Here is a 12,225-nt window from a genome sequence, read left to right as displayed (position 1 = left end):
TTGGATTCGTTTGGTGTACTTGGCTTGTATTACATTCTCCCGAGCTGAAGTTCACTTGGAACACGACAGAGAAATGCATTTTCAGGTCTCAGTGCAGATTTATTGTCGGCACCTGAGTTTGAATGTCATTGTTCTCACCCGCCCAAAATGGTCCAAATCAAAGGAGCAAATTCTCCAGAGTGAATAAGCCACTCTAAACATGCGTGGTATAAATGCAACAGTCTGGAAATCACCTTGCAGAAAAACACCCTGCAGCCCGCTGTTGATAAGGCCGAGGAGCTGCTGGTGGATTTCTGTGGGAGGAGTAAGCCTCTGACTCCAGTGACCATCTGGAGGGCCGATGTGGAGGTGGTCCAGTCCACCAAGTACCTGGGGCATCGTATGACAACCAACTGACCTGCACGCCCAACGCTGAGGAAAGGACAGAGGAGGCTTCTCCTCCTGAGGCGACTGCTTTAATGGCATATATTTTAATGTATGCAGTAAGCTACTGCTCGACTTCTGCTAAACTGTTATGGCAAATGCTATTTTTGTGCTCCTGTATGCATCTGTGAGTTGCAGGAAAGGTCACAACGAGGTGAAGGAGGGTTAGAACCTCTTCCAAAATGGAGAGGAGTTTTCACTAGGCTGCACAGCCTGCTGTGGAGGAGAGCTTTAGCTGTCCATCCACTAACAGTCGAAAGAGAGTGTTAGACGAGAGAAAGCGACTGAGAGCCTTTGACACCGTTTTAAAGTTTTTATTTTAATCATTCACTTGAGCACAGGAAAACACATAAAGGAGAGGAGCAAATTGCATTTGTGCACATTAGCTTAAAAATAAAAATAAAAACAAAGAAAGAAGTGCAGCAAAAAGAATTCCAGTCCCTAAAAGCACAACTAAACTGTACTCAGTAGCTGAAGGTAAATGACAGTAAAAGTGAAACCTAAAAAAGCAAATAAAAGGTGTAACAAAACAAAGAGCATCCTTCGTCTGTCTACAGTATTCATCTAACTACACAACTAAGCACCTTCTAATTAAATCCCTAATTATTTTAACCCACTAACATCATTGACTGTATCTGTAATGCTGTTGCATGGTGGGAGGATGGGGAGCAAATGAGGTGAGGCAAAGACAAGAAGGCATGAATGATGAATGTGGGAAGATTCATGCTGGGTCTGGACATGCTTCCCTCAACCCTCGGAGCCGTCTGTGCCACTGCATTAATGATCTAAATGACAGAGACAAGCTAAATGGAAGACGAGGGAGAGTGTTAGTCAGGCCCAGAGAGACACACAGAGAGAGATTCATACATGCATTCATACATTCAGACTGAATATATCAGATAGATAGAGAATTACTGCTTTTTAGGAGGGAGATGGCTCTAAGGGAGAATAACAAGGTCAACGATGGATAGCACACATACACTATCAGCAATGTAAGACTGAGGAGATTATAATGTGGCCCATTAGCACTGTTTGCAAATAGAATTGCGTCCCCAGTAGGGGTCCCGCAATGGATTTCACCTTTTAAAATGATGGTGATATTAAGTGTATGATGTAGTTTTTGGAGTAATTTTGGTATTGGTTTGATTCCCATTTTGGTAATGTTTCTAGTACAGGTTGTATCTGTAAAATTATTCTTGTTTTTACAATTCATATGATGAAAGCACTAATAGTAGGATTTGGTCCTATTACATGGGATGTTGGGATAAATTGCGGTGCTACTTTTCATTTTTATATTGTTTGGTGTGTTGGGGTATTTTTGCGCTTTGGTGAAGGCCCAACAGAGAAACACCATAGTGAGGGTTTGAAACACTGTTGTCCCTGCGTATAGGACAACTCATGCAGATACCTTTTATGCTGTTAACCCATAGAAAACTGGCTTGAGTGCAAGAGGAAAAGCAGTGGGGACTGTCAAGTATGCCGTTATTAGATGTTTAATTGAATTTGGCAGTAAGTGCAGCAACTTCACAGGTGTCAGCACTGGCCAACATTAGTGTTTGCCAACAACTACAGGCAAGACTGGGCAAATGGAAATGAGTAATAATGCAGAAAAATCTAAAAATCTGGTATGAGGTAGTTTTTTGTTACCTTTTTTGTAGTTTTTGTTACTGTAAGGCTGCTTATACAGCAGCTAACATGGGAAATCCAGGGACTTCAGTAAATATTTTTTTCCGGCATTTATCTAATCTAATCTAACTAAAATGGAAGGGAACCTCGGTATGTTTGTCCTTCGAATATCTCGGCAACCATTCATCTGACCAACTTCACGCTTGATGGGTGTATTTCTGTGGGTCTGAGGAAGTGCAGTGTCAACTGTGAAGTTGTTTGGATGAGTGGTTCTCCAGAAAGCGTCAAGCAGCAAAAGGATATCTGTAAAGACAGTTTAGAGTCTGGTGAAGGTTGTTTTATCTTTTTCATGTTATGTTTTCGTCTTTGTATTTAGCTTTACTGCCTTTGCCCACCAGCACAAGTCCACCAGGATGTTTTATCATCATCTACTTTCTAAGTGTAAGGTTTCATGAGGCCGTGATAATCCCAGAGGTCGGACATGATGCCAGTGTGGTAGAAACACATTCAGTACAGCCACATTCAAAAGACTCCAGAGACCTCTTGTATGAACACACATTAATGCAACTGGGCTCTCTCTTAAACAAAGTCTGAGATATATAGCCTCACCCTGCGCATGCAACTTATGACCAGCATAAAACCCAGACTATGCAACAATACCCAGAAATATTATTTTAGGCTAGCAGATTTGTGTATGTAGGACAAAGTTGTAAAACATAGATTTTTGTGGTTTTAATTTAAACCACTGCCATTCCGATATTTTATAGGATACAGGGTCCCTACTCCCTAGAAAGTTGGCCTCAACCCTTACTTTGAATTTACGGTGAAGCAGTTGGTTAAAAAATAAAAAAATAAAAGTACTTTACTGTACTTGTACTGGACTACATTATATTTAGAGGTGTTTCTAATTTTTTGTCCTCCCTTTTCATATGCATGAGGAGGGACAGAATAGTGGAAACAGCTCTCAATAAACTGCAGTCCAGTACAACAGCAACACTAACTATGAGCTCAATGCCAAACATAGAAGTGAAGGAACACCTCTATTCTATTACCTCTCTAAAAAAAAAACAAAAAAAACATGAACATTATAGGCACATAAAAGTAAACTTTATAGCAGGACATTTGTATTAGATGGTACAAAATTGTGCAGGTGTACCCAACAAAGTGTCCCAAGTGTTAATTTGCCTAGATTGTGTATAATGTATCAACTTGGTGAGATTTCCTTGAAAATTAGATATCTGGCATCCACCAAAAAAATAATTAAACGAATAAAATTAAATGCTTACAAAATGACTGAGATCATAAAATTAGAACAGATTTGGGGCCCCTTTAAAACGATGTCCCATGTCCATGTGAAGATGTCCCATATTTGACTGTCCCAGACCTTCTGCATTTTACACATATTGAGTGAAAAATCTAAAGCACAAATTCGCAAAAATTGATGATAGTTGTATGGAATTTTAACAAACTCAAATAATTATTCTATCTTTAATAATATTGTTTTCTTGACGTAATATGTTCCCCAACCCATCAGTCTTTAAATAGAAGACAACAACAATACTACTACTACTACTACTAGAAATAACAGTGATGATAATAATACTGATAATAATAATAATGCTAATAGCTCATGAAAGATAAACGTGTAGAAGGCATGACGTGACTCCTGATCTGTGAAATAAGCGATATCCAGAGGTATATTGTCCCACTTTTCCTTTTTTCTCTGTGTTTTTCAGGTACAGCTTTAATGAAGAAGCGGACCTGCTAACATTCCTGCAGAAGGGACCCTCCTGAACAAGTATGGGGTCACCATGGAAACCACTTCTCCTCCTGTCTGTCATCAGTGGCCTTTCAGGTAGGAAATACAAAAGCCAGTGTTCGGAGATAATAGTAAGAAATAGTCTTGTGGGATAATCATCAGAGACGATAATGGCAAACCGGATCTTTTTTAGTGCTGATATTAGTGGAAATGGTACAGTGCACACTGAAATCTACAGTCATGACATGAATGTTGTAAATGTGACACAGCATGAGAAGATCGGCGCTCAGGGATGTGAAGGAAGGCTTGTGGTCTTTAATTTCACATTTCATGGAAGAAGGAGAGCAGATGAACAAAATGGTATAGGCTGCATTTAAAGTGACATTTCATTTTGGTGTAACATGGTTAATTTTCAGCAAGCACTGATTATTAACATTACAGTTTCCTGTCTCCCAAGGCTCTAATCTGCTTCTACTCATTGTCAGGCTTTTGCTGAAAACAGTAGATCTGAACTATAAACCAGCTACAGTGGGTAGGATTTTTTTTTCTGTCTCAAAAATTATGTTTTTTATGAGCGTATCAGCTATTGCTTTTAAGTATCTATTAGTAGAGGGACTATTTCTTTCAGGCATTATGTGTAGTTACATTAAGGCTTAATTTTACTCAAACTGATGTTGCTCTAGACAGTAAAGCAGCTATACATGGTAACAGTTTATTTTAATCCCCAATCAGGTATTTATAAATAGTTTAAAAACACTTTACAAATGCTCTCCAACACACTACATCATAATATGTCAGAGAGCATATGTTAAATGCATAAGGATATCATTCAAATCTCTAAATATGTTTTACATGGTAAAAACTCACAATTTTGGAGAGCATGGAAAACAATGCTTAGGAATATTAAATTTATCACTAATTTAATTTGAGTAATAATTTAAATTTAAAAATGTATCACGCAATATGGCAAAAAAAATGTTGTCACGATAAAATTGATCATATCTGTTGATATGATCAATATCTGAGATATCTGTTATCTCGATATGCATCAGATAATTATGTCGCATTTAAAGGCTACTTTTTGCATGAAATCTGAAGACAGCAGAATGCTAGTCATTATCATGCAACCAGAGCTTTCACTGTTCCTGCAACATTATTGGCAATTTGTTAATCATTGGATATAATTATATTTTGAATTTAGCGACATTTATTTATTGCTTTATATTTACACTGAGGAAAATGTATTGCGCTAACTTTTGTCATTGTTTTATTGCCCAGCCCTACTTATATGTTAAGTTTTATGTTAACATAAAGTGGAACTTTATATATCACATATCTAACTAAACATGTACTATTTATTCAGATGATCCGACTGTATTTCACTGAATTGCCAGTAGTAATGCGGTCTTTTTTTACACTTCGGAAAGTGGCTTGCACTTTGGAAAAGGCTGTGAAAATGAATGGTAGTGGATTAGTACCCCAGAAACCAGCAAGAAATGGGGATGAGGACAATGGATAATTGGGTGCGCTAATGAAGCTGGTACAGCTAAAAGCACATGCACATGGGAATATGGCTGCTGAAAAATATGTACGCTATAGTGAAACACCCCGTTGAGTATGAGGAGAAAAGAAGGAGCCATAGCCTGTTGAACATTGCTATTCTGGAAGGGTTTCGATGTTTTGCACTGATAGGGCCACAACACTAGTTTATGATCGGAACTGGAAACGTGGATGGCTGTGGTCTTACTCATATTGTGAAAAGCATTATCCGGCAAATAACTTCAAATACAATTAAGAAAGACATCAAAGTGTAGCCTATATAGTGGATATAATTATCCAGTGCAACTTACAGTACTATTAACGCTTCCATATTTAGCTTTGGTGACCCAGTGGGAGTGGAAGCTGACTCTGGCGGTGTTATTTTCATGCTTTATCCACTGAACCATCACTTATTCTCGGTAGCCTGGCTATCTTCACTCATGAGATCAGCAGTCAGTTCACAATCTTGAACTCGCAGATCAAATGTCTCCATTGGTCAGTCCAGCGCATGTATAGTGTATTTAATGGATTCTGCCCTTTTTAATGGTTCTCTCAACCCACCCGAGGAGAGTTCGTGCTCTCTGCGCCGCTCTCCAAGCTTCGTTACTGGGAGCTGAACAGACAGTCTTGTCCTCACTTGTCTCCTCGTTAAACCATACTATTAAATGCAACCAACTGTTTCTCAACTTTTGAGCCCTGTCTCCGGGGGCTGTTAAATTCTGAATAAATTGTGGCAGATTTTAGAGCAGAAAGGTTGAATTTGTCATGAGGTTGGATATCACACTGTCGTGAAGCGAACACCTAATATCAGGATTTGTCTGCAAAGTTCGGATGTATTTCAAACAAACGCTTGTGGTTTTTAGTTTAGCATTTTTGCCAGGATCTTCACTTGATTGCAGATTGCGCATTGCTGTCTGAAGATGTTGAAATCCTGGAACTTTGCATTACAAATGAGAGCATAAAACAGGCTTAATGTTTTCTGCAGAACTCTTCAAAGGTATGTCTGAGCCATACATGAAAAGATCAGCGGCGGAAATGTTAAGTGCTGCTGATTAAGCTCATAACACATGCCGGTTCAGGAGCATGAAAAACAATTATGCTACTGTTGCATATTTATTTATGCTTTCAACAATAGAACTGGTTTTAATTTTTTTTTTTTTTTTAAAAAGGGTCAGATAAAGTAAGCAGGCTTGTCTTCGCTGGCACAGTGGTAAACGGTTGAAGAAATGGATATCTATTAGTTGTCCCGTAAAAACCTTAACAACACAACACAAGGGATATTAAAATGCTTTTTGGAATTTACCTTGAAAGCAGCTGCCTTTGTGCTCCACTGTGCCTACCGAGTGCATCACAGCTTTGCATTTAAGATGTCAACCTCAGGTTTTGTGGCTAACAGGTTACATGCGAACCCATTTGGAATAATTATTTGCCTCTGTTGCCATGTGACACTTGTATTTTTCAAGTGCACCATTAAAATCACCAGTGGGAGTCATAACAATAAAGGAGCTGGTTGATTCTCTGGAGTTCAAGGTGTTTGGCTGTCAGACTGTCTGGCAGGATAAAGATTTGAGGGGTTTCACTCCAAAATGCAATATTCCCATTTTGGTTAAAAAAAAAAAAAAAGGCCGCCTGAAAGTCCTCCGTATTTTAAAAATGCAAAATAGTTATATTCACAGAACTGTTCATATGCAGATGTGGTGAGATGAATCATAATTTTACCTGTGAACCATACTGTGCCTAATTGTCATGTCAGTGATTATTTTTCTAAGGATAATCAGCAGATGTTTCAGACAGTGGATATTTAATGCCTTTTACCTGGTGGCATGCTGTGGCGGCTTGCACCACTGGGTTCTATTGGCTCATAATCACATGGGTTAACCATGAGTGATTTCAGTGCGCTGAAAACCATATTGTGCTACAAACAAAAACGGGAATACTGTTTGCTTGTGTGTTGCCTGATGAGGCCACGTCTCCCATGGTCTGGGACAAAGCTACGAAGCAGTGAAGTGCCAGGAGGCTGTGCTGCTGCTGCAGAGTCTCCTATCAAGTGTCACTTGATGTAATTAATGTTGTCATGGGCTTGTGCATCATGAATTAAGTTGGTTAACAGTGGTTATTAAGAATTTGTTAATCCTCCATCAGGGCTGGGCAATTGATGACGATATATCAACATTAGATCAATAATGTGATATGACACTAGATATCGTCTGGGATTTTGGATATCATAACATCATGATATGGCGTAAGTTTTGTCCTCTCCTGGCTCTAAAAGCTGCATTACAGTAACAATTTTCTGAAGTTACCTGACTGTTCTAGCTGTTCTGTTATTTGCCTTTAGCTGCTGGCATTTATCCAAAATCTCATTTATCAAAAATCTCATTGTGTAAATATTTAGATGAACCTCCCAGTAGTCATTCCTACAATATTGTCAAAATATCAATATCAAGGTATTTGGTTAAACATATTGTGATATTTGATTTTGTCTGTATCGCCCAGCCCTACCCCTCATATTTTCTGGTAGCAAGGGGAACTTTGGAGAAATAGTAGAACAGGGAGATGAACAACTTTATTTACAACTGATTGGCTGATGCCAGCTCACCTTTCTGTCGCCTGTCACAGCGCAGCCACGCAGCGACATGTGTCAGGCATGCATTTGTAGCTTCATGTCGCTGGCATCCATTGAAAATGACTCACTGCCTTTTGCTCCATCGCTCGTTATGTGAATGTAGCATGAGGCTTCTACATTGAGAAAAAAACCTGGACCGGGGCAGACCGAGGTATATTTTCAGTGCAGATTACCTAATATAACAATAGCCTGATTCTGTCCCTTTTTAATTCAATTACAGGAACGTCCTAGTGACAGAGCGAGCGTCAAAGTGATGCTATTCCTCACTGATTCTAGCAGCTGCTACTTTTTAAAAATTCCTCTGTCATTTACAGCACTTTCAACTCAACTTTCGACTTCTGATAGAGTCAGACACAGCACAGGACAGGATATTGTGGTGCGTTTTGGCACAGATCAGCATATTGCAGCGCTGGTGAAATGCTGTTGGTTTCTGTGCACTTGAGGCACCTCACGACGTGATGTACAGGAGCAAAATTTCATTCCGTGAAGGATTTAAACCACTGATGGCGTCTTTGGATTGTCTGTTATGCTGCCCTGCTAAACACCCAGCGAGACCCAGGAATGAGGCAGCATGAAAAAAGCCGTTTCCAGTTCCCGTGAATGCTGCTCATCATTTTAATTGAGGACATTTTAATTGAAGGTTTTACGCCAGGTATTACATGCAGAAATGCCTCCTCCAGTCAATGAAAATCAAGTATTGAACGAGTCTCTATAGAGTCAGACGAAGAAAATAGACTCTTGAACTGCACTGTGAAATACAATTATTATTTGATGTTTTTCATACCAACAGACACTCTAGGTATAAGTCAGAAATAATGTTTCAACTGGAGTGGGTGTATCTGCGCTGTGTGAGATGAAGGCAAAGGCCACGGCTGAATAGATGCAGTGATGTTTCTCCCAGCATCTTGCACAGAGCAGTAGGAAAATTGGATATGGAATCAACAAGTTCTGTAGAATATTTTCTGTGTTACACATTGTTTGCCTGAGAGTCAAATGTCTCTCAAATTCCATTTGATTCAAAACGACTACAGGAAACTAGTCTCATTGGGAAAAAAGAAATAGTCAGGGCTGTCCTTAGTCACAAGTAGCAGGGCAGTGATTGCCTGGGGCCTTGTGTAAGTCCAGAGGAACATCTACAAAAATGCTATTTCAGTTTCAGTGGATATTTAGACCTAAAATGGACTGATTCAGTTGCAATTTGTGTTATTGTAATAACATATTTGTCTTGAGTTTAATGGCATCCATTTGGATGAAAACAGCATTTCATGGAGTTCTTAAAAGTAACTCTGTCCCCATTATCCCACTTTATTTAATTATTACTATGGAAAAATGCCTTGCCCTGGAAGGCAAGGCATTTTTGACTCCTATGTAGGAGATAGTACCAAAAAAAAAAAAAAAAAAACACCTTGCCTTTCAGGGCCACTGCATGAATTTCTTTTTTGGAATAGGGGTTTTAATAGCCTGTGCTAAATTAATGAAAGTCTTGGCTTTATTTGGAAGAGGCAAACTTAATTCTGTCTTTCCCCTCATGAGAAATTACGACAATTAGGCTGTTTTCAGAGTAGCCTGTGAATGGCTTGCAGAATGAGGGGCTTAGTGCAGGATACAAAGGCCATTGAGGTTTAGCCAAATCCAGCATAAACAAGGTTTTACCTTCACACTTAACTAACTAAATAAATGTCTGCTGTCAACCATAATGGCACTGTGAGATCGCTATTAAAATGTTTTTATGAACTGTTCTGGCCATTGCACGCCGGGCAAGTTTCCACGTGAGAGCAGTGCATGGCTGCTCAGCCAGTATGAGCCACAGACGGTGTGTATCCACCACATTCCTACTGTAGGCGGTCTGTAGTGTGTGTGGTGTGTCTGTTTTGTGTCATGTGTATTTAAATGAAAGATTTTAAGATTGTCATTACATGACTATCTGTAATTAAATTTCTGTTTCTATATTTAAATATCACATTTTGTGCAGAAACCTGTATCTTCAGGCTCATTAGGCTGTATCTAATACTCAATGATCAAAATCAATCATATCCATAAAAAAAAATGTCTCGTGGATTTGTTCGGCCTGAATTTAGCAGAAACAACTACTCCCACATGTTTTTCAGCATATTTCAATTAGTAAAACCAGGCCACGTTTTGTGACAAGATTCAGAAAGTGTCTTACATTATTATTAAAAGTGGCATTCTGTAAATGAGCTGCAAACAACAAATATTTCACATACAAACACACACACACACACACACATGTACAGATAGATAGATAGATGTTGCTATCCTGGTGTTATCTGGGGAGGCGTATGATGGGGTTGGCAGGATAAGCGCACTCCCCACTACATGACGCACGCTGACATTTTTGTAATAGAAGAGATCAGACTGGCTTCTCTGGTCTTCCTCTCTTCTCTTCATGTGCAGTTCATGCAGAACAGACCCGTACAGCACCCAGACATGAATATATACCTCACAAATATGTCACCAGTATGTCCCCTGTTAGGGTGAATCTGTGTTTTTGGAGATGGTTTCAACTAATGATGATGGTATCATATATTTGAAGAGACTCTTCACACAATAACAGTGCAGTCACAGCAGAATTTGTAGATGGTAAACACTGACTCAGTTGTTTTGTTGGTTGCCTGTAATTTATTTATTTTTTTAATACAATTTCCTTAAATGAAATGCTTTCTATGTAGTAGATAGTACCTTCTACAAAGGATATATTAGGTCATGCGTACGAGAGATTATCTCCTACGTGGAACATAATAAAAAGCATTCCACCTTGTCTTTTAGGGCTTCTGCATATCACTGTTGTAACCACAGTGTTTCTCATTTACTCTGACCTCGGGCATGTGGCAGTCATAAAGTGCCCAATCTGTGAGAAAAACCCTAGACGCAAGTATTTTTTGTGTTTGTTTTTAATTTTAACACTACTACTACTACTACCACAGCTACATGTACTACTGCCACCACCAACAATAGTGATAGTGATAATGATAAAATGGTTATTATCAAATTTTTCTTAATTTCTTTGATTTAGCCTATTGGAAGTAATTTTGCCGCAGGAACCCTGACAGGTAAAGGTATGACACCTAGCTTTAGAGCTTTAGAGTGGTAATATTAAAATGTAATGTTTAAATAGTCACTTACACATTTATAGTATTGTAATAGTTTCTTATGAGTTAATTAATTGTGAAATTAAAGTATTCCTCAGTTTTCTGAGTACCCCTGGGGGTCCCAGGACCCTGCTTTGAAAACCCCTGCACCAGGCACCCCTCAAGCAAGAAAGCGAGACAGATTTTTCCCCAAAAGGAGGCGTTCCCTCACATCCCAAAGTGCTGTCTGATCTCTTCTACTGAGCGAGGTCTACTCTGGAGAAAGGGCAGTGGAAGTACAGCAACCATGCTGTGTTTTTGATTAGGCTTGCTTTCAGTGCCCACTATAAAGACAACAACTTCTTTTTATTCAGCTAGACTGATATTATACGGGGCATTAGCAACCTCTTGGCCTTAAGACATTTCCAAATTACAGCACTTGAGATTGAAATCAAATTAAATACAAAAATAGTTTAGCCTATTATGGGCCTAATGAAATGTGGCACAGCTTTTCAGCCTATTTGATCTTAGCTGTTTCTTTTTAGGCCTACAGAATTGATCAAAATCAAAGGCTCAATCAAAGTGCTTCTCTTAACTTACTCATGCCAGAAACCTGGCAATCCAGTGGACAGGCACAAGAGGGGGGTAATTTGAATATCCTCCCCTGAACTGCCCCAGGGTCAGCATAATGTTACAAGTCATATTACGAGTACATGCACCAACTACGAATGTGACCTCATAGGCAAAAAAAAAAAAAAAAAAAAAAAAAAAAAAGAAAGAATAAAGGGTTAAACACACCCCATCAAAGCAATGCTATAAAAACAGGTTTTAAGAAGCGATTTAAAAGATGATACCAATTCTTCTACGCTTAACGCCTCAGGCAGCTTGCTCTAAAGCCTTGGGGCTTTGATGGCAGAAACCCTGTCACCCCTAATCTTAAGCCTAGACTTTGGAGCAGCCGAAAGGACACCGACTGAGGAGCTCGGGCTGTGTTCTTTCTTATAGCGAATTAACAGATGGCGGCCACAACTAACTCTTTCTCAAAAGTGATCAGTAAAGCTTGATTCTAAACCTGGGGACTCATCCGTCGAGAGATGCCAGAATTACAGTGGTGTGTTTTGGCTTGTGTGTATCTGAGAGCCTTTCCGCTGCGTTTTGTTCAA

General features: G+C 39.2%; 1 protein-coding gene across 3 annotated transcripts in view; it reads left to right on the top strand.

Moving 5' to 3' along the window:
• cntn5 (contactin 5) overlaps positions 1-12,225 on the top strand; it is a 138,378-nt gene that overhangs the window by 37,788 nt on the left and 88,365 nt on the right. For all 3 annotated transcript variants that reach the window (XM_030067794.1, XM_030067793.1, XM_030067792.1), the window contains exon 2: positions 3,786-3,904. In XM_030067794.1, coding sequence (XP_029923654.1) covers positions 3,850-3,904 — 55 coding nt within the window. In that variant the 5' untranslated portion in view covers positions 3,786-3,849. The remainder of the gene's footprint in view (positions 1-3,785; positions 3,905-12,225) is intronic.

The sequence above is a fragment of the Myripristis murdjan genome, chromosome 13 (genome assembly GCF_902150065.1).
Source record: "Myripristis murdjan chromosome 13, fMyrMur1.1, whole genome shotgun sequence".
Taxonomy (NCBI): domain Eukaryota; kingdom Metazoa; phylum Chordata; class Actinopteri; order Holocentriformes; family Holocentridae; genus Myripristis; species Myripristis murdjan.
This window is presented reverse-complemented; position numbering and strand designations above follow the sequence as displayed.